The 27,572-nt window shown below is 44.6% G+C and overlaps 1 protein-coding gene across 1 annotated transcript; it reads right to left on the reverse strand.

Moving 5' to 3' along the window:
* Positions 1 to 18,560: 18,560 nt before the first annotated feature.
* Positions 18,561 to 20,090, reverse strand: DIO3 (iodothyronine deiodinase 3). Its single transcript, XM_054971974.1, has one exon. It carries the CDS (start codon positions 20,037 to 20,039, stop codon positions 19,194 to 19,196), a length of 846 nt encoding a protein of 281 aa, XP_054827949.1. The 5' UTR covers positions 20,040 to 20,090; the 3' UTR covers positions 18,561 to 19,193.
* Between the last annotated feature and the right edge of the window lie 7,482 nt (positions 20,091 to 27,572).

Below are 27,572 nucleotides of genomic sequence, written 5' to 3' on the forward strand. Positions count from 1 at the left end.
CTGACCCTCCTTTCCTTTCATGTGTTTTGTTTCATTGTTATATATATATATGTATTTTAAAAGTTTGTTTTCATGTTTTTTCACCGTTTGTTGCCTTGCGGACCCTAACTTGGGTGGAAAGGCTGCACAGAAATGTGTTAAGTGCATAAAACAGAATACATATAATGTTAATATGATAGCTGTAATTTTTTCGTATGTACGCAGTGTTACGATGCTTAAAATGCAAAGAAATGGCCTGTTTGGTGCTGTGGTCCCAGGGTTGTTAAGTGCTCCACACCTCCATGTCCAGTTTCTTCCACATTGCAGGTAGATTGCAATACATTTTTCAATAAGGCAGAGAGCATTTATCCTTTGGCTCCACTTCCAAATGTTTTTGGCTTGCAAGGGTTGCTACTGAAGGCAAGAGGTTTTTGAGGAAGTTTCATATCAGTACCTTTTCACATCCTTTCCCAACGTTCCTGCCCTGTGTTGATGGTCTTGTTCTTCCTCTTTGCTAGCTGTTTTCTTTCCCTATTGTTTTCATGAAACAATACAAACAATCTGTATTAGTCAGACGAGAAAAGTCTTGCAATGTTCTAACTTCCTGCTGGAATTCCGGCTTCCTTTATGCTTCCTGAAGTGGTGCCACTGCAACGGTGCGAGGAAGCCCATTGAAGAAAAATGTCAAAGTTACCTAAGCAGGTAAGAAAAGGATGGCTGGTTTCTGTACTCTCTCAGGAGCTTCTCTCTTTTCCTAATGAATGTAGACAAACCTTTTGTGGCATCTTGGCAGGCTCCCAAAGACCACATAGAAGTATCCTCTAGGTGGCCAATTAGCTTCCAGGGCTACAATTTCAGGCAATGTGTCCTCCTCTCAGAGGATCTCCTTAACTTTAAACTAGCAGGACATACAAACAGAGAACTCTCTCACTTTGCTTCCCACCATCTCTGCTGTCTTATTCAAAGTGAGGATATTTTTTTTTATCCTGTCCTTCCACCAAGTTACTCATGTTTGTTCTCTCCTCTTCCATTTTACCCTTATAGAAAATGTGCAAAGTTCGGTTGAACAAGAGCGACTGGCCCGAGTTCACCCAGCAAGCAGGGATTCAGCACTCCCCCTCCGATTCTAGTCTAACACCCTAACCACTACACCATGCTGGCTTTGTTGTGATGGTAGGCCCATTGCTGGTGTAGAGGCCAAGGCAAACACCCAATCTTGGGCCTTTTTTGCATGGGCTATTTTTGCTGGTTTTGGCCCCATACCTCTTTGGGGTTTTCTTCCGAATTCCGGACACTTAACTCCCCCTTCAGATTTCCCCGACAAGCAGCTGATCTCCCCGACAAGGAGCTGATCCATGGGTTTAAATGCCCCTTTCCCTGCCGCTTTGCAGTGGCAGGGAAAGGGGCACTGCTGTTTTAAAACGAACCAAATGAACCAGTAGACCACTTCGTGGAAGTTTGTGGAAATGAACTGCCACGAACCACTGATTCGCGAACCACAAACCAGGCTGGTTCGTGGGGTTTTTTGGTTCATATTCAGGTACCTGCCCATCTCTATTCTCCACTCCTCCACTTGAAGTCAGCTGGGTGACCTTGGGTCAGTCACAGCTTTCTCAGAGCTCTCTCAGCCCCACCCACATCACAGGGTGATTGTTGTGAGAATAAAAACAACACACTTTGTAAACTGCTCTTAGTGTGGCATGAAGTTATCCTGAAGGGCAGTATATAAATCAAATGTTGGTTTGCCAGCCTCGGGTGGTGGCGGCTGGAGAGCACCAGGAATTAGATCTGATCTCCAGCCAATAGAGATCAGATTCCCATGAGAAAATGGCTGCTTTGGAGGGTGAACTCTATGTCATTACATAGGGGTCCCCGCTCTCCCCAAACCATACCCTCTCCAGCCCCCCCCCCAAATCTCCAAGAATTTCCCACCCCAGACCTGGTAACCTTAGGTTCCAGGAACCCCCAAGACCATCTCTTAAGAGGTCTCAGGGGGCGCTGGAGGAAAGGAGAGGTGTCCATGAGTGCCATTATGCTTGTGGTACGTAAGATTCAACCCAGATATAATAATAGTTCTGTGTATGGAGAAGAAAAAGTCTTGTCTTGATTTGTCTCTGTAACCCCCATGAACTAACTGGACTAGTCCAGTAGGGGTGGAGTCTGTGAAAGGAGGTTAGCGGTATAGGGAGATTATTTGCTGGGGAGCTGCAAAATTCTATGCTTTTACTACCTTGTATAATGAATTGAAATTTATGTATGTCAAATATTAACTGGAAATGGGGGTACTGGTATTATTGTAGTAATTATTATTGCAGGGTTAAATCTTTCAAGCTGCAGGTAGCAGCCTGGTGTCTGTGTTGTCCAGTTTGTTGGAATGGAACCCTTTTGAAAGAGAATCAAATGAGAAGAATCTTGTACTTTGGTGGGCTGGAGAAGCTAGGATTGCCAGCTCAGGGTTGGGAAATTCCAGGAGATTTGGGGGGTGGAGCCTGGGAGGGTGGGGTTTGGGGAGGGGAGGGACCTCAGTGCAGTATAATGCCATATATTCCATTCTCCAAAGCAGCTATTTTCTTCAGGGGACCTGATCTTTGTTGCCTGGAGATAGGGTTCCCAGGTCCTTATATCCTCTCAGCAGGAGGTGGGGGGACCTGGTACTTACTGGGAGTGTGTTCTTCACCTGCGCACAAAGCATGTGCATGCTCCAGGTGCCTATGTGATTATGTCACTTTCGGAAGTGACATCATCACTCTGGCTGTGAGAGCTCTTCTATCTGGAAGTGATATTGCATCTGCTGGAAGAACTTGTGCTGTGCATGTTTCCGGGGGGCCTGCTGGTGGTAGCCGATCTCTGGGCAGCCCAAAACCGGGTAGCCCAAAAGCAGGTAAACTGCTGGGAGATTGCCCGCCATTGGCGGGCACCTGGGATCCCTACCTGGAGATCAGTTGTGATTCCAGGAGATCTTCAGCTACTACCTGAAAGTTGAGAATCCTAAGGAGCTTTTCATAAGGTCTTGCAAGCAAGCACCACTTGTTTAATTGAACTCAGAGAGACTATCTGTTGCATTTCCTGTTCACTGCTATTTTGCTAGATCAGTTTTGTTGCATTGTTCAGTATGCTGGAAAAGCTGAGTTAAAGACATTTTTATTTGAAATTAATTTTCTTGCAAGTTCTGTTCCTGTCTTATAGAACTCACACAGGAAAAGGTTATATTTACATAATGAGTTTGGCACTAGATAAACTGCACATTATTACTCCTGTTCATACCTAATAATTGTTCTATTTTCAGAAGGTAAGTAATTGTTTTGATATCATAGGATATATTCTTGGAAGTGCTGCTTAGCAGAAAATGTTCCCTCATTGCCTTACATAAAGTGCTTAGTTATTGAGTAATTCAGATTTGCTTACTGCTTGGCCATTTAAGTGAATGTTTGGCATAACTGCCTTTTAAAGCTTTTAATAGAGGAAAAAGTAATTTTCATAATTATTTTTGGAGCCAACGAACATACTCCTTGGCCATCAAAGATCTAAATCTGTCCCTTCTGCTATTATACAAACAGGCCAAAAACTTTTACTTACTTTTAACTTTATATGCTAAGGTGTGCTAAAAGTAAGTTTATCAATCTGTATTTAGATTGTTAAGCAAAACTGGCAAGTTCTTCAATGGAGCTGAGCCCTTCCTGCCCCAGTGGAGTTGAGTGGGATTTGTGGATGTTTACTTGTTGAAAAGTAGTCCAAACTATAGCATTATTGAGCAAATTAAATATGGATTGAAAAGCCTGACTTTGGGCTATCTCAGGCTTGAAAATATTTTATTTTGTAGTTGTTAAAACTGGTGTTTCTTTTCCTACAAAGTCATGAGAACTCATTCTTGCTCTTGCTCTTTTCTTTACACAACGATGTCTTTCTTCCAATGGCAGATACACACTATTTTTCTGAAGTTAAAAAAAAAATTGAGGTAAGAATTGGAGATAAAACTTTCTGCATCTGAAAAGATTAATTTTGACTGTGTATGTGTAAAGCATGGGACCTGATTTAACTGATAGTTAAATAAAATGGCTGAATAAGTCAATTCAATAAAATCTAAAACACGATCTTTCCCATATATTCAAAAGTGCAGAAAATTACAGTCGGATCTTTACCAAAGTAAATTTCATTGATTCCAGCCTTCCTAAATGGAAGGAGACAGAACAGTGACTCACTCAATCTCACAAAGAGACACACTGTGTGACCTCCTTTGAGGACAGATAATTCTGGAACATTTCTGCATTGAATGTAAGCATGTCAGAGCCACATGGTGTAGTGGTTAGAGTATCAGACTATGCACTGGGGTGGCTGGGTTCAAATCTCCAATTTGCCATGGAAGCTCTTTGAATGACCTTGGGCCAGTCACACACACTCAGCCTAATTTACCTCACAGAATTGCAGTTATGGGGGATGACGTGGAGGAGGGAAGAATGATGTGATAAGCCACTTTGGTTTTCCACTGAGGAAAAAAGCAGGGTATAAATTTTAACAAGCAATAAAATAAATAAAAAGAGCCATGCTGGATCAGACCAAGTGTCCATCTACTCCAGTATCTTGCTTTCAACAGTGACCAGACAGATTACCAACAGGGAACTGAAACAACGGCTGTCCTCTACTGTGTTGGATCCAGCAATCTACAGAGGTGAGGTTCACAGATCTTTCTACTCCCCTTGCCTCACTACTGCTCTTTCTGACCCCAGAAACTTTATTCCTGAGGCCGTGGGACCTGCATGGACTATATCTGTGTGGACCCAGGGGCTATGATGGAGAAGGGGGCAAAACAGCACTTTCTGAGGTGGAATGGGGGATGAAACTATTCTTTCTGCCTCTTCCCATCCGCTGAGGTCCTGTTGGCTTCCAATATCCCATGTTCTGAGTGTTTTAGCATACTTGGATGCCTGCTCATCGCAACATCTTTTTTAGAGGAAAGAAACAGCAGATCCTTCAAATGGGACCTTGGAATGTTCCAGCTCTTTAAGTCTCCTCTAGTAGGAGTGGCTGAAGCAAGATGAGAAAGTGATTGTGGTAAAAAAAAAGAAGCCAGCCAGCCTCTAAGTTAACAGGACACTACCCTTAATTCCTTTTGTGGGTCTCATGGGTGTTTTAAAAAAAAATATTTTGGAGAATACAGTGTGACTCATAATATTTCAAAGAAGGAAATTCTTGAAAGTTCCACTTAAATGCCAGAAAGACAGGATGGAGGGTAGGAGAGAAACCCAAAAATGTAGTAATGAAGAAAAATCATGTCTGATTTCCTATAGGAGAGAAGACGGAGAAAGAGCGAATGATAAACATGGGAAGGGGCTGAAATAATGCAGCTCATTTATCCTTTATACTGAGGGGTTAAAGCTTGTTTTGGCAGCAGGATTTCCATTGCTTGGCAAAGCATGATTGGTTCCCATTCTTGTCTAGTAGCCTCTTTTGTGGGTTATTTGACTCACACATTCATCAGCAAGCCAAGCTACAGGGACCGAGCAGTAACCTATGCCAGTCATATTCAAATCAGCAATACTAATGGAGCACATTGGGTTGGATCCATCCAACGATTCTCTTTCACTGAATAAGGATAGAAGGAAGACTTCTTATGCAACAGGAGGAAGTAATTGGCTCTAACCCTATGGGAACACAGTGTGGAAAATGGCATTTCAGGGTGGAGATTTTATGCATAACCTTGAACCTGTTTAGCAGCTTGGCTTCAATGAAAGGCACAGGTTGGCACGTAGGTTATTGCCCGAGCTCTTTCACAGATGGAGAGTTTCCGTGATTATGGTATCATCTTGAGCAGCCAAAGGCTCTTCCAAAGAGCTCTTATCTGGAACCCGTGAGGATGACTTCATCCATCAGAACAGTCAGAGCAAGTTCATGAAGGTGGCTCCTCAGATCTAGACAGGCTCTGTGCTACCAAGCCAAGTGTTGGTTCATTCCACCTAGTCAGAAAAGTGCTTGGAGGACGACGCTGTTGATGTGTCTCAGCACCTGTATCCCTGCATTAGCCCTGTCTGAGTTCATGACTGAAGTCCTCACGTTTTTATTCCTGCAAGCCAGGCCCCGCTCCAGAGTCCACTGCCCAAAAGGAAATGAATTTCACGGCAGAGTCAGTGAGGAGTCGGACCCAGAGGGATCTCTTAGTATCTCCTAGCTTTGAGGACATCAATACTGGTAATCTTTATTCCCAGGGTTGGGAGCCTCGGGTGGTTCTTGGAGTCCCGCCTGGTGGATTGTTAGCCCCTCTAGAGTTGCCATTTCCCCTGCCTTTTGGAAGGACTTGTTACTAGTGCCTATCCAAGGAAGCAAAAGGTGCTAAGATTCAGTGAACATATACTGAGAGCCGGAGAAGCAGGATGGTGAGATGAGGTCACTCAGCAGCAGACGAAATTCCTCCCGTAACTGTAACCCTTGGCTGGCTCCTCACTGCAGAACACCTGCAGTGTTCACTTGTGTTTCCTTTCCTTGGCTCTCTTGGCATGCTGCCCAAGGAGGTCATAGCCTTGGCTTCTCCTCTTCCTGTCATGTGATTCTGATGTCACATGCGCAGGGCCAGCGCCAGCACACAGTGAATTCGGGCAGCTGCCAGGGCCTGTGGCTTCTGGCAGAATCTGCTGCTGCCGACTCCTTACTCACGCATCTCCTCTGATATCTGCAGTCACACCCTTCCACTTCTTCCTTGTGGTGCTTTGTCACCTCTGCTCCCAGCTGCCTATGCTGCCTAGCACTGCTGAAGAAAGGCACGGCCATCAGCATTCCTGGTGGCCATGGCAGTGCCACTTCTAGCTGCATCTACCAGAAGCACCATTGGGGAAAGGGCATGAAGGCATTATGGGCAGCTGTGATTGCAAGTGGTGGGAGAGCCTGCAGATGGGCAAAGGAAGGAGACGTAGGGAAGTGGACCAAGGGGGGGGTCACTGTCTGTCCAGGCCCCCCAACCTGGAACTGGCCCTGCCCATGCTTGTAGGTCAGTAGAAGGATTTACTTCTTAGGACTAGCTTGTTAGGTACTTTGGTCTTCTTGACAGAGTTCAAAGAGAATAGCTAGTTTCAATCAGGCTGCTGCTAAGAGGCAAGTTTAAGTTCAAGGTTCTGCCCACGTATTGACAGTGCCCTCCTAAGCAGAGTTCAGCAGAGCACCCTTCTAAGTCCAGAGCTCCCGCTGAAACCTGTCAGCCTAGAAGGTGTAATGCTGCTCAGGATGCCACTGTCGGAGGGGAAAGGTCTGATGATTTCTTTGTGTGTGTGTTACGTGGCATAAAGTCGCTTACAACTTATGGTGGACCTATGAATTAACAACTTCCCAAACATCCTGTCACTGGCAGCCTTGCTCACGTCTTGCAAACTGAAGGCCGTGGATTCCTTGATCAAGTCCAGCCATCTCATGTTGGGTCTTCCTCTTTTCCTAGCATTATTGTCCTTTCCAGTGAGTCTTGTCTTCTCATGATGGGTCTAAAGTACGACAGCCTCAGATTAGTCGTTTTAACATCTTGGAAGAATTCCGGTTTGATTTGATCTAGAACTCACTTAATTGTCTTTTTGGTGGTCCATAATCAGTGCCAAACTCTCCGTTGCAATTTGACCTCTAGACACATTGGACCATTTATGTCTTCCAAACATAGAGGCTGAAAGAACGGGAATAGGAGACTCCAGGGTTTTTGAACACCCTTATTCTGTCAAGTGGAAATCTGCCAACAGAATGTGAGCATCTGGGCCTGCTTCTGTTTTGGATATTGGGGCAAGATAGCCAGACCTGTAGATTTCTCTTTACCCTGTTCCTTCAGGCTGGGTGAAACATGGGTTTGCAACCCAACACTCTGTGCAGGCAGGCAGCAGTGGTAGGTTCTATTATCTCCCTAGATCCTTTGGCCCTGTTGGGTTTGCCATGCTATGATTAGACTATTCCCAGGGCAGCCTCTCTACTAATGTCTCCATATTTCACAGGTTCCCTGCTTGGCAGTTAAGCCAAGACCTGACCAGGGAAATGCTTGACCTCTTTCTGAGGTCTCTCAGGTTTTTTTGTCCATCAAGACTGTGGTTACAGTGCACTTGGCTAACCTACAGGTTTCAGAAAGGAGAATGCAAAATTGTATCTGAAGGAGAAATGTAAGCAGCAGTGGATAATTCCAGTTCCCATGAAGTTGGTAATTCTGTAAAGTGAATTACAGAATTAAGTATTATTTGGCATACAGTTTAGTCGAAGGATCCTAGTTTTTGAAAGTGGAAGGAAGGGCGGGCGATGTGTGTGGGGGAATAAAGAGAAAAAAATCCTTGAATTTTTGAGCAGTTGTTGTTTTTCCCAACTAAACCGTTCCCTTGTAACAAACGTGAATGTGCACAACTTCCTCCGCCTACCCCCCACTTTTGGGCTAATTTTGATTGCTGTTTGGAATGGTTCGCATGTGTCTGAAGTACAGCTTGTTCTTCAAAGTCCATGTGCTGTGAATCTGGTTGACAACAGCCTTGTGCTTCCTGGATGTCCCTTCATCACAAATGTTAAGTGATGATATAAAATAACTTGAAACTTTTGGGTTCGGGGGGTTGGGTTATTTTTTAAATGCCTGTGGTACATAGAACAGTTTCATTGCCATTCTCTTTTCTCTAGAATTCTGAAATGTTCCTGCATAGCCAGAGATCGATTGGCTTTTTAACTTACTAAGAAAAGTTCTGCTGAGCTCGTGGTCTAGAGGTCTATTGTCAGCTAGGAGCAAGAGGAAAGAATCAGCCTCTTTGGTCCTGCAAGATGCTCATATTGGGCTGTTCAGTTCTGGTCTGATCAGACCTGAGCAGCTGCTGCTGTTGGAAGTGCTCAGCTCTACTTGCTCACGAGCCATTTTAATGTCCCAGTTTGCTCCTGTGCACAGCTGTAGCAACAAGATTTGCATGGGAGAGATTCTCGGTGGCTTGTGCTTGAGGGACCTTTTTCTTGTAGCCTCTTGGACTTAGATCTTACCTCTTACTGCAGTGGAGCTCAAAGTTACGCAACTCCATTTGTTTCCATTCCTCCAGCTGAACATAGAAGGGTGAACTCACAAATGCTTGACTCTCCATTTTCACCATCTACTCTCTGCCATGCCCCTCCCCTCATTTTCCAGCTCCAGCGGTTGCAACTTGCAATATCCAATTTGGAAAGTGCGCCCAGGATCTCCTGTACTGTCTCCTGTACTAGCTATCTGGGCCTGTTTCTTAGATTGTGCATTACATCTGGAGTTGCAGCTGAACTGTGTGTTCTGGGAGGAGCACCCCAAGATCTCTTATGAAGTTGTAGATGATGACGCAGAACACTCTACCTGTGGGCCATCATTGATCACTGTCATTCAAGAGGCATTTCAAGAAATTTTAAACCACACATAGCATTTTCTTCCATCAACACTCGCATACTGAAGGATGAATACCACTTTTAAAATTGTTTTAGGTGGGTAGCCATGTTGGTTTGCAGAACAACTGCATGATTTGAATCCAGTGGTACCTTAAAGACCAACAAGATTTCCAGGGTATATTCAAAGCTCCCTTCACCAAATAAAGGGAACTTTGACTCTCAAAAGCTTACACCCTGGAAATCTTGATAGTCTTTAAGGTGCTGCTGGACGCATATCACGACATTTAAAATCGTTGTTCCAAGAGACCGCTTTATGAAGGTGATACTGTCTTGGGGGACCTAACTGCAAAGAGCAGAAATACAGTGGGACCTTTCTGCAAATACCAGAAATGGGGGGTTATTTTGTTAGCTGTTGAAAAGAAAAGGTTGGACTGGATGGAATTCAGCTGGATCCAACAAGATAATAGTCATGTTCTTCACTGTGCTGTGTGTGCAGATGTGATGGAATGCAATTTAAAGAAAAGTTTCCACAGTGCAGCACTCAAAGATGGAAGGAAAGGAGTTAATAACTGCCTGGAATGAGAACTTGATTGACAGGCTTCTCCTCCTCTCTGATTGGCTAGTCAGAATCAGTTTCAGGATGACAGTAGGTGCTGACAGGATTTTGAGTTAGTTAGCAGTTGAGTGTGTGAGAGTCTGACAAGGAGGGTCAGACAGGTATCTCACTGAAGTGAGAAAAAAGATATCAGTTGCCCTAACTGTAACACATTTGTTTTGAGGAATAATTCTAGTAAACACATTCCAAGTGTCAAAGCCATCACAAAGCCAACACAAGTTTACACAGCCAAGATAGAACCGGGTACGTTATTGGCAGAGTGAGTGGATAGTAAGTGGAGACTCCTATTCAAGCCAAGTGGATAGGGTTATGTCTTCTTAGGTGAAGAGGAATAATTCTTGCCCAGTATCTAAAAGGGGGGTTGGCTGTAAGGAGGACCCTGGGTCTGTTGTAAAGGGAGAACTGTGTTGAACTATAATCTAGTTTCCTAAGTTTGAGAAGGAAACTCTGTGAAGAAACATTGTTACTGAAACTAAAGTTTTGAACCAAACACCTCCCATTAATAAGAACATAGAAGCTAAGCTTAAAGGAAATTGTTTTGCCTGAAACTTAAAGAGTATTCTACCAGCAAGTTTTACCTCAGCACTTTTATTCCCTGACTGCCCTTATTCCACCCCTGCCTGTACAATAAAGGTTCTATTTCTTTTGAACATTATTCAGCCTCCAGTGCCATTTCATTCACAGAAGAAGAGGGCTCCTGCTTTCCTTCCATCAAGTTTATGGGCTGGGCAAAAAAGCCAAAAATATAACTATCAGTGTGGGACACAGAAAGGACTTTAAAATCACAACTAGAGACATGCTACTTGAGGTGGCTCAGTCAAAGCTGGCAAACTCAGATTTTGGTGGGAAAATCTGCCTCAGAGTGGGAGGAGTGAAGTGGGGCCCATCATAGCAGATTAACCAGATATATGCTATGGTGTGACTTTGTGGAAGAAAGGAATATGTCAAGAAGATCAAGGAATCAATGTTTCTCGATGGCATGTTATTCCTGAATATCCCTTCATACACCTTGATTTTCTGGAGAAGTCAATACCAATTGGCTTTTTACAGAAGATGATAGGTTTTTGTGCTGGTATAATGAACACCAGATGAGGAAATGCACAAAAGACAACAACCATAGATCACTCCACTTCCTTTCACACAGGGTTAATTCACATCAAAATTATATGTAACTTGTGATAGTCAATATGAGCTAGTTGTTTTTGCAGTCCAGTCCTAAACAAGATTATATTCTTCTAAATCCATTTGGAAGGTTCTGGGCCGGGAGCAGCAGAAGACAAGAGGTTGGATCCGATGTTTGGTTTTGATTAAAATAAGGTACTTCTGTCAAGAGAACTGAAGTTTTCTCCCTGCCCCTCCAGCCCACTGAACCCCTCCCCCAAATGTTCTGCTTTCTACTGCAGATCAACATGGCTACCCACTGAAAAAATTATTCCGTATAAGCTTTCATGATACAGAGCTCACTTCATCAGATAAATGAAGCTTACATCTATAAGGCCAATGAATTAATTTTAAAAGTTTCATTGGCCTTAGAGCTGTCACTTCATGCAGCAGATGAAGTGATCTGTGACTCAAAAAAGCTTTCCTAGATGATGCAGGATTTGAGTCTAGTGGCACCTTAGAGTGGGTGGAGTATTACAAGGGAGGACATCAGGATATAAAGGTACAATGCAGCTTGATTAGTCCACATTTACAAGTAAAAAACATTTCTCTACAGAAAACAAGATTTTCAGGGTATAAGCTCCCTTCTTAAGCTTTGACTGACTCTTGGAAGCTTATACCTTGAATATCTTTTTCATCTCTAAGGTGTCACTGGACTCAAATCCTGTTGTTCAACTGCAGACCAACATGGCTATCCACCTGCAATGAACAATCAGATGCTGCAGCACCTTCATTTCTTTTAACACTACCCATAATTTTTCATGATCCACATAGTCGAAAACTTTGCTGTAATCTGTACATCAGAGGCTAATTTTCTTCTGAAATCCTCTGGCATGTTCCATTAACCACCGTATATTTGCAATTTGATCTGTAACGCATTTTCCTTTTCCAAATCCGGCTTGAACATCTGGCATTTTTCATTCCATATATGGTAAGAGTCTTTGTCAATTAATTTTGAGCATCACTTTGCTGGTGTGGGAACAGAATGCAATGGCTGATAGTTGCTGCAATCTTTGGCATCTCCTTTTTTTGACTACACTTCTGAAATGATCAAGATTGGCTGTGTTTTCAGTTGAATGGTTTCTAATTGTTGTTTCCAGCACACCAAGGGTGAAAAACTGACGCCATCCAGTTTTAGAGAACTCAAAGCTTGCACACTATTTTGTGTTGTTTCGGTGGGTCATAGTAAAAGGTATTAAGTGTCATTTTTGTTTTGGGACGTTGCTTTGGACCAACATGATTGCCCTATTTGTTCAGTGAGCTAAGAAGTAACAGGTTTTTTTTGCTGTGGATGTGGCCAAGAAGGTTAGGTATTTTGAGTAATGAGCTATTAGATCATCAAGAAGATGAATATAACTGGTATATTTAGTAATAAATATCTTAAATAAATGTAATACTAATAATTGTAATACTACTAATAATAGTAGCAGGACTAGTATTTGGGGAATGTGTATTTAGATGTTTGTTGGAGGGATGGATTTGGATTTTTTAAATGGATTTTAAAAATAACCCTGGTATATTAAAAGGCCTTTTTTGCTATATAAAAAAGAATGATTGATTGAATATTGTCTTGGCTTCAGTACACTGGTACTCCTCTTTATATAACATGTTGTATGTTGTAATATATTATGTCACTGTGCTTCATTCCATGCCCTTTGCTTTCGTTTTGCAAATGAATTGGAACTCTCACCCAGGTTCCACCCCTCTCAACCCTTCAAATGAGAGATGAAAACTTAACTGTGGCTTGATTTCTTTAATCCTACTGTTTGTCATTTTTAAAAACAACAATCTGAACTTGTCCCTCCTTTTCCTTCAACGGGGACCCAAAGCAGCTTTCATTGTTCTCCTCTCCTCCATTTTATCTCCACAACAACCTAGTAAGGTAGTTTTAGGCTGAGAGTGAGTCACCGGCCCAAAGTCTCCCAGCGAGCTTCCATGTCAAAGTGAAAATTCAAAAGAGGTCTCCCAGTCCGACACGCTGACAATTACAGGACACTGGCTCTCTTTCTATTTACCTTTACTGTATTACAACATATACTGCCTCCTATATTTATGTTATATTATACTGCCTGAGGTTTGATGTTCATCCTGACCTATGCATGTTTATTTTACGGTTGCCAACAGGTCTGCAGAAAAAATGTCCTGTTCCTTTAATAGAGGTTTAATGTGTGAAATCAGGCAGCTGAAGCTGTTCCTAGCATGGAGGTAAATAACATCATTGGGTAAATAACATATTGTTAAGCCGCTATTAAAGGAACCGAACATGTTTTCTACAGGCAGCTGGCAGCCCTCGTTTATTTGGAATCTAGTACAATGGGACTTGCTCCCATGACACAAGAGGCTAGCCTTGATTCTAATTTGTTTAAATGTTGAAATGACATAATCCGCAGGGAGATATGTTTGCTACGGTTCGTCATCCGTTTGACCACAGTTCATCAAACATTAAAGGAACTGTAAAAGAAATAGGCATTGCAAACATTTTTTTAAACAGTCTATTTCTCAATACATTCTTATCAGCTGAGAGCAGTCCCTGATACGGGAGGGCTTTGCCTGGAGTCCTTCATTCTAATCTGATTGAAAAAGTCTTCCTGAAATGCCCGGTGGGATTGTAAACTATGATTCACTTGGCGAAGAGGCGGAGGAGACAGGGCAGATAATCTCAATTTGCGCAAAGGGGACCTGCGAACTCTTGCAGGAATTCCCAGCATTTGTACTCAATTCCACTTTTGCTAATAGGAAGCGTTCTGTAAAAAAGTAAAACAAAATTCTCCACTTCTGCTGAGTCGATTTAAAACAGGAAAGGCCAGTTGGTAGCCCAGATGCTGAATCAGACTTTTGAGGCAGTTTTACCCCCTACCCTCCATGGTTCTACTAAATTTTAATAAAGGTATTTGTGGGAAAAGGCTTGCCTTTATTTGGCTGCTATGAAAAAGAACAACATTTTCAAGATGTAGAAAATATTCTCCACACTGGAAGTTCTCTCTCTCTTTTATATGCAAAGTATATGTCATGTGGAAAGATAAATATTCATGTGCAATGCTGCATCTAGATGCAGGAACTCCATTCTTTACAAATTGACAGTGCCAGTTTTATTACATAATCTGATAGGAGTGTCAAGAGGCCTGTATAAAAGTGTTCTGTTCCTTTAACAGAGGCTTAATGTGGGGAAATGGGCAACTGGAGGTAAATAACCTCACCTGGTAAAGGGCATTTCAATACGCCTTTATTAAAAGGGCAGGACATTTTTTTCTCCAGGTTGTTGGCAACCCTAGAACTGGGCCATCCAGTGGGGAGCCAGTTTGGTGTAGTAGTTAAGAGTGCTGGGAATCTAATCTGGAGAACTGGGTTTGATTCCCCACTCCCCTGCTTGAAGCCATCTGGGTGACCTTTGGTCAGTCACAGCTCTCTCAGAGCTCTCTCAGCCCCAGGGTGTCTGTTGTGGGGATAATGATAACATTGACTTGTTAACTGCTCTGAGTGTAGCACTAAACTGCACAGAAGAGTGGTATATAAGCACAAGGTTGTTATTATTTGTTTGTGCGTGGTCCATACTCAGAGTATATTTTCACTGTCTGAAGAGTAGAGTAGGCCCACAAGGATACAAATGCTGGCTTGTCCTAGTGTTGCCATTCTCCTGGTGTGGCCTGGAGATCTGGAGTTACAACTGATCAGCAGACTACAGATATCAGTTCCTCTGGACAAAATGGCTGCTTTGGAGTGTGGGGTCTATGGAATTATATCCTGCAGAGGTCCCTCCCTCCCTAAACCCTGCCCTCCCCTAGCTCCATCCCTCAAATTTTCAAGATTGTGTCATCCTTGAGTTGGCAACCCCAGCTTGTGACAATTTGAAAGTTTGTTTTCAATTATCTGTTGCCATCTTTATCCTGCCCTTACTTTGAGGAGCTCCGAGAGGAGAAGATTGGATGGTACTCCCCTCTTCTATTAGATGCTTACAACCCTTTGAAGTCATTTAAGTTAAGAGAGAGTGATTGGCCCAAGAGCTTTATGTCTGAAAGGGGATTTGAACCCAGACCCACTTGGTCACAGTCCAACACTGTGCAGTATGTCCAACAATGCAGCATGTGTTTACAAGCTGGTATAAAAGAATCCACACTGGATTGCCGAGGTCTATTGAGATCTGACTTACTGTTGTCTTCTTTGCTTTTTTAGTTCGAATTTTCTTTATTTTACTGGAAAACAGTGTATAAAGATGACTTCTGTTTCTTTTGGTGGGATGTTTTGTAGGTGTGAGTGAAGAGGAACATCAAGAGGCTGACGTTCCAAGTCTAGTAAGAAGATGAATTTGCTTTTTTAATTTCTGCCAAGAAAAAGCATTTGCAGTGGGGAACAAACTATCCCATATGAAAGAAGGTGGACTTTACGCTGGAGTGCAAACAGTATGGTGTAGTGGTTAGAGTGTCAGGTTAGAATCTGGGAGACTCAGGTTGAATCTCCATTCTGCCATGGAAGTTTGCTAGGTGACCTTGGGGCAGCCATCCACATTCTCAGCTTAATCTGCCTCACAAAGCTGTTGTTGTGAAGACAAAATGGAAGTGTGAAGGCACATTTGGTCCTGCATTGGAGAAGAAAGCATGGTATCAAGCAGGGCTTTTTTTCTGGGAAAAGAGGTGGTGGGACTCAGTGGGTTGCCCTTGTAGAAAATGTTCACATGGCTGGTGGCCCCGCCCCCTGATCTCCAGACAGAGGGGAGTTCAGATTGCCCTCCGCGCCAAATGGTGTAGAGGGCAATCTCAACTCCCCTCTGTCTGGAGATCGGGGGGGGGGGCGGGGCCACCAGCCATGTGACCATTTTCAAGAGGTTCCGGAACTCCGTTCCCCCGTGTTCCAGCTGAAAAAAAGTCCTGGTATCAAGTAAATAAATGAGTTCTACACACAGGATTTGCTTAAGCCATTTTGATGCTTGAATAGGGCTGTAAGATAATGGAATGGATTAGGACCCTGTTTCTTGATCAAAGGAAGTCTGGAGTCTATTCTAAGCGTTATCATCTATTTTATCTTGCTCTTACTGCATTGTCTTCTGCTTCTGCAATTCCATTTTTGGCATTATTATATATCTGTTACATCTGACACCATCTTTTGAGGCTTTTTTCCTAACTGTTGTAATCCTAGTCCTATTGCCTCGTTCAGTGGGTATCTTGTACTGTCTGATTATCTTGTTTCATGTTGTGTGATCCGCCTTGAGTCTCAGTGAGAAAGGTGAGCTATCAATAAAGTAAAGTAAGTAAGTAAGTAAGTAAGTAAGTAAGTAAGTAAGTAAGTAAGTAAGTAAGTAAGTAAGTAAGTAAGTAAGTAAACGAATTTTAAAGTCTAAGAGACAGCTCCTGTTAGTAAAATGTAAGCCTTCTCTCTCTAGCCTTGTTGGAATGAATGGGGGCCGCACAAACATTAAAGATGTACAGGGTGAATACAGTAAATACACATTTTATACAGCTTCAAGGGCCAAAAGGGGAGCTATGGGATCCAGTATGGTGCAGTGCTTAGAGTGCTGGGCTAGGACTGGGAGACCTGGGTTCAAATCTCTGCTCAGACTGGATGATCTTGGCCCAGTCACTCTCTCTTTTTAGCCTAACCTACCTCACAGGGTTGTTCTAACAACAAATCAGAGAAGGGGAGAGACATCCATTACATCCTATGTTCTCCAGAACATGGGAAGGATAAAATTGTGATATTTATTTCATACATGTTTATACCACCCTCCCACCAAAGAGCTCAGGGCAGCATACGTCAGTCTCTTTTTCCTGTTTTATCATCACAACAACCCTGTATGTTAGGATGAGAGAGTGTGCTTGGTCCAAGGTCACCCATAAAAGCTTAATAGCAGAATAGGGATTCAAACCTAGGTCTCCCAGATTCTAGTCTGACACTCTAACCACTATACGACACAGGTGGAAAATCAGCCACCTCCTGTTGTTCCAATCACTTTGGCAGCTTTCTGTGACTGTCCTTCAGAAGAAAGAAAGGAGGGCAGGGATTGGGCCATCCAATTACAGATCTCCCAGGTAACTTGCCCCTGGCAGACAGCTGGGATTTTGGCTGCAGTCCCTTGGTAAGTATACACTGGGTGGCAGACCCAGGTTTTGTTGTGATGCCATGGGGTGAAAATGGCCCTCAGCTGCCATAGGGCACATAAACATTTCTGTAAGAGTCGCTTATTTGTGATGCAAAATATGATTCTCTTAGACAATATTTTTTCCCCTAGGAAGAAAATAGGGCACCTGTGCCCCCTGCATACATTTAGTCTGATGGCTTGGGACAAATTACCCTTACACCCTCCTTCTTGGGAGATCCATCCATCTCCAGCATCTTTGAGCCTCAAGTTATCAAACTTAGTTCTAAGTAAGCATGTGTAGAATTGGGGAACGTTCACTGCTGTAGTTACTGCTTGCTTGGATCACCGCAGGCAATCGTCGTCAGTGGTGGCACAGAAGATGAGACAGAACACTTATTTCACAGGAGTGTGCAAAAAAAAAGGGGTGTGTGTGTTTTAAGATGGAGCAAGACAGCATGCAGGGGTGTGGTGGATAGCTACAGCAAAGGAAATCAGTGGGCTTAGACTGGAGTATCTCTGCTTAGGATTTCACGGTAAGACAGCTCTTTTGGTTGCCTTTAAGGTTAGGGGATCTCAGCAAAGCTAGCTGTGATTACTAACTACACCAAGGATGACATATTAACAGGGTTTTGAAGTTATCACAGTCTTAATTGTTTTGGACTCTTGCTTCCCCCTCTCTTCAAAGAACCATCTCCCAAAGTTTGGAATGACAGCTGGGGATGTTTCATGGGTTCCAACCTCCTCCTAATAAATATGCTTTCAATTGGTTTCTGCTTCTTCCTTACTCACTCGAAGAGCTTTGTGTGGTTTACACACACACCCTGCCAAAATGGTCCTGTTCTTTCCCCAGAGCATCCATGCTGTTTGTCAATCCTATGCATGCTTGTTAGAATAATGAAGCCCGTTGGACTTAAATCAAAGCAGACATGAATAGGTTTACGGTGCATATTGAATGGGGCTTATTCTCAAACATGCATACATAGAATTTGTGCCTTGCACGTGCTTAAAAGTTGGTTGGATTGTTAGTGAGAAATCAGTTGGGTTTTCATCAGGTCTGTTGGCCAGTCTTAACTTTCAAGTAAAATTTTTGTGCGACTGAGCTGATGTACAAGTCAAGTCTTCAAAGCATGAACACTGCCGTCCTACACAGAGTTACTCCAGTCGAAGCCCACTGAGTGTCGGTTTAGACTGGAGTAACTTTACAGTGCAATCCTAAGCAGAGTTACTCCAGTCGAAGACCGTCCGGCTTCGATTGGAGAAACGCCGCTTAGGATTGCACTGTTAAAATACACTTTATTGGGGGAAGATACAAGCATAGAGTTGTGCTTTAAGATCCAACCTCCTGAACAGCAAAAGGGATATTTTGCTCACTTGGCCAATTTCACTCAGAAAAATCCAAATCAGACATTTATTTAATATCTTTTTATTAATAACGTTATAAAAAAGTTCATTAAAAAAGACACGAATGAGCACCTTACAAAAATGTCCAACGAGCCAACTCAAATGCCACATAAATAAACATTCTCTGCAGCTTCCCCTTTCCCCTGGTGATTCTAGTATCTCGGATCATCGGACGCGATTTCCTGGCATCGGGTTAACCATTTCAAAACCGGTCGTCACAAAGAAACACTAGAAATCCCTGCGGAGGGCTCGGGAGGCAGAAAACCACCCGGGCGGGTCAAACAAACTGTTCTCTCTCTCTCTCTCTCTCTCTCACACACACACACTCACACAGTGCAGAAGACCGGATCCCACTGAACACATTCACACTGACACGTGCGCACCCACGTGGACCGGTAAAGTTCCTTGAAAAAACGTAAACACTTCTTCCCCTCCCCTCCGACAAAGAGAGAGTCGAACACATTCACACGACCCAAAGAACACCAACCCCCAAATGCGTTTGGAACGGAACGGCGACGAGCTGGGCGAGTCCACACGAGGCGAGCAGCGAGCGCGTCTCTGGACGCGATTTGGCGCGCAAAGTCCCCCAGGAGGTCCGGGGCGCTGTGCCCGGCCCCGGGCGCCCTCCGCGACGGCTTCTTACACCTGGACGACCACCGTGCTGGGCGGGGCCGCGCGGAGGCGGCTCTGGTACTGGTCCAGCCAGCGGCGCAGCTCGGCGATCTTGTAGCCCTCGGGCCCGCGGCCGCCCTGATACATGACCGTCCGCTCCTGGACGATGTAGAGGCGCTCGAAGTAGGCCCCGTAGGCGGCGCTGGAGGCGTTGTCCATGGTGTCGACGGCCAGGGGGCAGGCCGGCGCGCCCTCGCGCAGCAGCGCAGCGGCCCGCAGCCGGTCCTGCAGGCACTGGTGCTTGGGGATGTCGAAGGCGGCGTCGGAGCTGACCCAGCCGTCGGAGGGGTGCGCCTCCTCGATGTACACCAGCAGGAAGTCGGCGATGTCGACGAAGCGGGCGGCCAGGCGCTGGAAGGCGCGCAGGCGCGCCATGAAGGGCGGTCAGGTGCAGCTGCCGAAGTTGAGCACCAGCGGGCGCGGGCCGCGCGCGTAGTCCAGGATGCGCAGCCGCGTGCGCCCGTCCAGCTGCACCACCTCCGGGTTGGGCGCCGGCGCGCCCACGTGCGCCGCCTTGAAGAAGTCCAGCTTCTGCCCGTGCCACACGGCCTTGAGCGACTCCAGCGTGAACATGCGGTTCGAGTCGGACACGCACAGCGGCGGGTCGTCCGGAGGGGGGCCCCGGGCGGCCTCCGCCGCCGCCGCCGCCTCCTCGGCCGACAGCAGCAGCTTCTTCCTGATGCAGAGGAAGTCCAGCAGCCAGAGCATCGCGGCCGTCAGCAGGAAGCGCGGCAGCAGCAGCACGCAGGCGGCCGCGTGGGCCAGCGCCTGCCAGGTGTGGGCGCCCGGCGAGAGCGGCGGCGTTGGCAGCATCGCGGTAGCGGCGGCGAGCGACCTCCCTCCCTCCCGGCTCCCACCACTCCTCCGAGAGGCTCAGCCGCTGAGATCCCGCTTCGCCTTGAGCCCATTTTATAGTCGGGGATTTAAATGGGAGAGTGACTCCACCTCCGGCCGGGCCCGCCCCCTTTGGAACTCGAGCCCGGGGATTACCTACCCCTCCGCTCCGGTGACCTAAAAATACACTGGCGGAGGGGGCAGAAGCGCGGCCCGGGGGGCGTCGGATCCGGCCCGGGGGACGTGCCGCTGCGCAGGGACTGCCGAGGGGGCGCGCCCGCGGAGAGAGCAGGCCGGCCGGGCCCCGGAGATCGGGGCGAGGCGCGGCGCCCTTTCCCCTCTCCCGCGGCCCGCCTCCCCCGCGCTCAGCCCTGCGGGCGCAAGGGCAAGGCGCGGCGCGGCGCCCGCAGGAGTTGCGCCGAGGGACTCCTGCGCGCTCCGTCGGGCGCGTCTCGTTCAGTTCTCCACGTGCGCAGCTCCGACGCGAAGTTCTCCCCTCGGCGCTCAGCAGGGAGCAAGAAGCCGGAGCCGGCGCTGGAGCTGCAGCCTTTCCGTGCAAACGAACGGCGCTTCGTTCACCTCCCGCCAAGCGACTTCCCAGCCTCGGGGTTGCGAAAGGCGTCCGGGGAGCGCCTCGCCCTCGAGCTCTCCTTCCCCCTTTCCAAAGGGCCACCCTCTCCCCGCGGGCCTTCCTCGCTGGCGGGATCGGGCGCCCCTCTCCGGGAGGAAAGGGGTTAACGGGTTGGTTACACGCTGACCTCTCCGGCGCTGCTCGGGTGTTGAAACCTGTTGATCGCAGGGCAAGCAACAAGCGCGTTAAAGCCGCAGCGTGGCTTTGGGCGGAGCGGACGCTAGGGGTAGCTGTTGGCCGGACTCTGGAGGCGAAATTACTCGAGAGACGCCGCTGGTGCCGGAGGAGCGAAGCGCTCCCTTCCCCCTTCGTCTCCGGCCCCGGTCGTCTCCCTCGCTCGTGGATGCTTGCTCGTCTTGAACCTCAGAATAAGTTCATTTGATCGAGGAGGCCGCCCCAATAAGTCAGCCCTCCTCTGGCCGGACAGGTGGAGGAGATGAGCATGCCTTAGCTTTGATTTGGGGTCAGGAAGTTTTAGATGGGTGGCCCTGTTGGTCCACAACAGAGCAGCAAGATCTGAGTCCAGTAGTACCTTAAAGACAAAGGAGATTTTCAGGTTACAAACTTTCAACAGTCACAGTGCCCTTCTTCCCATCTTCAGTCTGACAGTTTTGCCAAACCATTTTTTAAACTAAAGCCCCAGAGGCTGCCTTGGTGGTTCACATGCTTATACTCTCCTGGGTTTGTTTCTTGCCCATTAATTTTTTTTAAAAAAATTGTTTTATTGTGTTTATAGTCCACCTTTTTCACTGAGACTTGGAGTGGATTGCACTGTGTAAATTCATGTGCTCAACTGGATGAGACCTCTAATGAGCAATGTAATAGGACTGGGGTTACAGAAATCTGAAATGGCAGGATTTCAGTCCAGGGGCACTTTAGAGACCAACAAGATTTCCAGGATATAAGCTTTCAAGAGTCAGCGCTCCCTTCTTTAGATTTGAATGTCAGAAGAGAATGTAAGACGTGATATGGAATGCAGAAAAAAATGGCATTACATCTGTAGAAAATAATGCATTGATGGCAGGATAATGCATACAGTAAACAGACAACACATTCTGTACACAGTGATATAGTCCATAGTCCCTTTAGAAGTGCGTTTCAAAACCAATGCTGCCAAAAGTAGAGAAGGATGACTGGGGAACACATACTTCAAATCCGAGCATCTCCGGTTAAAGAAACCTTAGGTTAGCAGAGCTGGGAAAGAGAGACTGCTTCCCAGACTTTGGATGGCTGCTGCCTGTTGGAGTAGGTAATACTGGGCCAAGTGGACCAGTATTCTGGCCAAGTATGTTTGTATTGTCAAGGGAGGATCCAGGGACCGTAGAAGTGGGTGGGATGGAGATGAAGCTTTTAACTGGGTTTGATTGAGCTACCAAATGTTAATCGGCTTCACAACTCTGTCATGATGCCCAGCAAAGGAGCCTGGGATCTGTACTTCTGCAGAGAGTGGGCATCACAGTGCCATCCTATACAAGTTATGCCCTTTGGGATCCACTGAATAGGTTTAGACTGGAGTAACTCTGCATAGGATTGTATGGCCAGTCTTGCAAACAGTGAGACTTCAGTGTTGTAGGTGGCTTGTCCGTTTGTAGACAATGGCGGGCACTGTAGTCAGATAAGGGGACAGAGCAGTATAGGAATAGCATAAGGAATGCCTTCAGTGCTGATAGCCACAGAAATCAACTATTTTATTATCACTTGCCTTTCAGATAATTTCCTTGGATGGTTTATGGTCAATTTATTTCAGGTAGATTTCATCTCTACACTCAGCTTTATGCTTGTTTAAAATTTTTCTACTACCATTCCCAATTGTATTTGTTACCCGAATGTCCTAACTGTTGTTCATTATTGTATTTTGCTCAATGAAGTGTCCTAGCTGTTGATTATATTGTATTTTCACTGACACTGTTGTAATCCGCTTTGGATCTCAATAAGAAAGGCAGGAAATTAATAAATCTTAAAAAACAGCGATTTATAACAAATTTGATTACATTTCACAAATTGAATGACTGTAACCTATCTGCATTTTGGTTGCTGCATACATTTTTCAGTTTCCTTATTTCTGTGCATCTGGGAGATACCAAACCATTCTCATGCATGCTATTTTATTCAATACTGTCGTAAAATTCTTGGTTCTTGGAAAAGTGCTGGTCATCGTTGAATGGTGAATTGGGACTTTAAAACAAATCTTGCCACTCTCTTTCAGAATGTTCATACTCAGTTTTCCAACTTCTCTCTAAGGATGAAACATCCCAATGTTGTGATTTACACGCCTATCAGTGGAATTCATTTACACAGATCTGCTTTGTGCATTGTGTGTGGTTCATGACTGTATGCACTCTGACCTTGGTTAGAATCATAGAATTAAGGTACACCTAAGGTCATCTAGTCTAACCCCCTGCACAATGCAGGAAATTCGCAGTTACCTGTTCTGTGTAGTTTGCTTGTGAGTTTATGTAGCTTGCTTTTCAGAGGGGTCCCGTGCTTCTGAAATCCCCCAGCTTTGCTTCTAAGAACAAAAATTGAACATAATAGAAAATCAGTGTGCTGCTCTGCAGTTATTCTAATCTGATCTCTGGTTTAATATGGAGATATCTCACTTAATTTGAGAAACATTTAGGAACGATTTTTTCTCTGTCTGCCCAGTAGTCTACTGCAGCAATTATTGTTATAATCTATTACTGTAGGTATCATCTGGCTTTTACTGCATTGTTTTATAGTTTGTAATCCCATGTTCTGCATTGCTCACACAGTAACAGCTGTTTGCTATTCTCATCATTGCTCATATTGTCTTTGAATTTGTATTCCTAGTTCTGTTGCACTGTTCATTGGATGTCTGATGCTGTATGGTTGCATTCTCTCTCCTCTGTAGTCTGCCTTGAGTCTCAGTGAGAAAGCAGGCTATAAATAAGCTAAGTAAGTAAACAAATAGCCAAAGTTGGTCTATAGAGGAAAAAGTCTGCCGTTTACTGAAAAGCAAAACAGAATACAAGATGTGTTACAGATTTCCAGTGCAATGCATTGCATGCTTCCTCTGAAGTCCCATTTTGTTCAGCAGGATTCGGATTAGGTGGTATTGGCTGCAAAACTGATTTCAGGGTGCACTAAATACTGCTTACAGAATGTAAAATCCAGCAGTGTGTCAGATGTCCTCAACAAAAGGGAAAAAAGTTCCTTGCATTTCCTTTGAAAATTTTGTAGGTCTTTAAAAAATACTAACGATGCAATCTCCTTCCCATGTAGCAAATGAGGAAATAATCTTCTATGGAGAGTATTTGCGTACCCCTCCTCTAAAAAAATCTGTGCACCTCTAAAAAAATTTTTGTGCTAGATGTGCACTAACACAACAGAGGGAGAGTGTGGAAGCAATCCTAAGCAGGTCTACTTGGAAGTAAGTCCCTTTTTATTCAATAGGGTCTTAATCCCAAGAAAGTATTCTTAGGAGTGCAACCTGCACAGCCTCTACAGAATTAAACCACAACTTAACAGAAAGGGGGGACGTTGTTACAGAGCCTGTTTGACCTCGCTTCTGTTTTGCCACTTTAAAATATAGGGTTGGACAAGTTTTCCTGCTGTGAAGCTGTCACATGGAGGTGCATTGAGGATCAAAATAACCCTTCAAAAAACTGTTGGTGATTTTTTTGTTACTCTTTCCTACTGATTTCATATACCTTCCAGCGAGCATTTGATAATGAAATCCTCTGCAATTTACTCCAGTCTGAGCCCCTTGATTTCAGCTGGTTATGACTAGAGATGTGCACGAACCGAAAAAAACCCGAACCATGTGGTTTGTGATTTGTCAAATTTCACGAACCATAAACTTTCATGAACCTGCCCCAAGTTTGTGAACCAGTTTGTTTGGTTCGTGAAAATGTCACCTCCAGGTCAGAAAATCATCACTTCTGGGTCAGCAGAAGGTCTTCAGGAAGTCCATCCCATGTTGCCTAGGAAACTGATTGATTGGCACCAGGCTGTCTGCAGTGACGAACCAAAAAATGAACCAAACGAACCAGCCTAAAGGTCGTGACAGTTCGTCAGAAATGGGATCTGATGAACCACTGGTTAACGAACCATGAACCGACCTAGTTCTTGCTTAATTTTGGTTCGTATTTCGGTTCGTGCCCATCTCTAGTTATGACTGGGGAAGGCAATGGCAAACCATCCTGTAACAAAAAGTCTGCCAAGAAAACATTGTGAATGATGCGACGTCCCCCCCCAAGGGTCAGTAATGGCTCGGTGCTTGCACCTTTTAGCCTGGAGAAACTCTGCATAGGTCTGCATTGTTTGATCCACGCTCAACCTCAATAACAATTAACATTCTACTTGGAGGAAGTGTGACATTTTATCTTATACAGAATATTGCAGTTTGAATGGGAAGAAAACAGAGCCTACCCATAATAGAAGCTGAGCCTTAATGGAAAATGCAGTTTTTGCTATGGCCCAAGCAGATGCAACTTTTGTTTCATGCTTGTAGAATTACTGACATTGGATACCAACTCCTGCTTCTTGAGTTTATCCACAAAGCTGAGATCCCCCAGTCCCAGTAACCCTTGATTACTCTATTGGAGTCTTCAGCTTGATTCATATTTAAATGTTTTTAAAACCGTGCCATAGAAACTTAGGAGCCAAAGTATTTTGATTGACCCCCAAATTTACCAGACAATCCACAAGGGAACAAGTAAGTATCCTGGTTTTATAGCTTGATGGGATAATGTAACATCTGGTTTTACTCTTGGCATGTCATAAACTCATCAAAATGGAAATAAAGTCATGGTGAAAAATGCATACGTATAATCTTATACACCTCTAATGTTACATAAGCTTTATTTCATCCTGTAGTTCTCCACAGAGAATAAATTAGTGGTCTTCTCTGAAAGCGATTTTTTGCAATTTGAGAAAGAGAGAATACATTGGAGAAGAATAATAGGATCTGCTCATTTAAGCCTTCAGCTCGAACCCATTGTGGGAGCTCTGGAAAAATGATTACAATTCAGAGTGCCTATTCAGTTAAAGGATTCCATAGGTTTTGAGTTTTTGAGGCAGTTATATTGGCATGCATCTGTCTCCCTTTTTGTAATCACCTTTTTTTCAAATTGTGTTTTTGAATTAAGTTATGGTGAGAACTGTGCTTTAGTTGAACAACTGTAATCATGACTGTAGGCACATGAGCCTCTTTCCTGCGCTCCAAAATAATATGAGGTGGAAAGCTCCAACTAGCTTTCTGTAAACAGTGCAAAACTGAATTAGTCAGGAAAGCTTTCTTACAGAAGTGGTAAGAAAACGATTTCGAGAGAGATGTTGATACAGGGATAGGGCCTGTAGACTATACTACTGCATACTGTCTATTGTTATAAGCATGCTCCTAATGGGTATTTCTGTGCTGTTTAATATACCAATTTACTTGTGTTTCATCATTGATTTTCAGCTCTGTATTGGATTTCTGCTGGTTTTCAAATTTCTGCTATACTTGTATTTTTATTGAATGTCCCAACCAATGTTTCCTACTGACTTATGTGATCTGCCTTGAGTCTCAATGAGAAAGGCAGGCTGCAATCAATCAATCAATCAAGCAAGCAAGCAAGCAAGCAAGCAAGCAAGCAAGCAAGCAAGCAAGCAAGCAAGCAAGCAAGCAAGCTTGTTCTGAATGAGACCCTTTGTCTATCAAGGCCAGTCTTGACTATATATAAACATTCTGGTAGCAGATCTCCAGGATATCAGGCAGAGGTCTTTCATATTGCCTGCAACCTGATCCTTTAAACTGGAGAAAACAACAACAACATTCGATATATATACTGCCCCTCAGGACAACTTAATGCCCAGTCAGAGCAGTTTACAAAGTTTGTTTTTATTATCCCCACAACAATCACCCTGTGAGGTAGGTGGGGCTGAGAGAGCTCTGAGAGAGCTGTAACTGACCTAAGGTCACCCAGCTGGCTTCAAGCGGAGGAGTGAGGCATCAAATCTGGTTCTTCAGATTGGAGTCCTGCTGCTCTTAACCACTACAACAAACTGCTGGAGATTGAACTTAGGACCTTCTTCATGCAAAGGAGCTGCTCTGCCGCTGAGCCATAGCCGATCAAACTTTACCTGTGCTCAGGTGTCTAGTTTGGCTGCCTCAGGACTCTCTTCATATGGGAATTGAACTAGGGGCCTTGGACATGCTGTCCCTGTGCCTTTCCAGTGTGGCATATCTGTCTCTAAATGTTTACAAACCAATGTAAAACTTCAAAATGGTTTTGTTTTTACCCAGTCACTGACGGTGACCATGCAAAGGAGGTGATCAGCCTGTGGTTTCTAACCACACTTTCAAATACTGTCTGAAAATGTACTCTCCATTATTCAGTAAGCTTACAACTGAATAGTTGTTTGTGCTACCTATTGTTCGATTGTTTAACCAGTAACCACAGACTCTTAGATCAAATTAGTCATTGTGCACGGTTTCAGTTTCATTGATGTGCCCGTTAATCAGTCCCCGGAAGTATAGGGAGTCATGTCCCCCACGGGAAGAATGCATCCTGAGCTGATAAAATCCCGAAGTGCATTAGTTTTACTGTTAAAAGAAACAATCACATTCCAATGGGTGATTCCTGAGCTTAATTAAAACTTACAGTCTTCCAACCTGCTTTGACTTTCCCTCGTGTAGGGTCACTTCCGTTAGCGTTTTCTTCTGAAGAAATGTGTCATGTTTTGACGTCCTACTAAAAAAAGACTGGCTCGTAGTTTCGGGTAGAAGGAAAAGAAAATATGCATCTCTGTGTGTATTCCCTATAAATTGTATTTCTCTTTTGCATGTATTCTGGAAAGCCCAAGAATGCTCCTATGCTCTCCTTTGAGGGGATCTTTCAGGAATAACAGTGGATCTTTACTCCTTCCCCAATCGA

The sequence above is a fragment of the Eublepharis macularius genome, chromosome 2 (genome assembly GCF_028583425.1).
Source record: "Eublepharis macularius isolate TG4126 chromosome 2, MPM_Emac_v1.0, whole genome shotgun sequence".
NCBI lineage: Eukaryota > Metazoa > Chordata > Lepidosauria > Squamata > Eublepharidae > Eublepharis > Eublepharis macularius.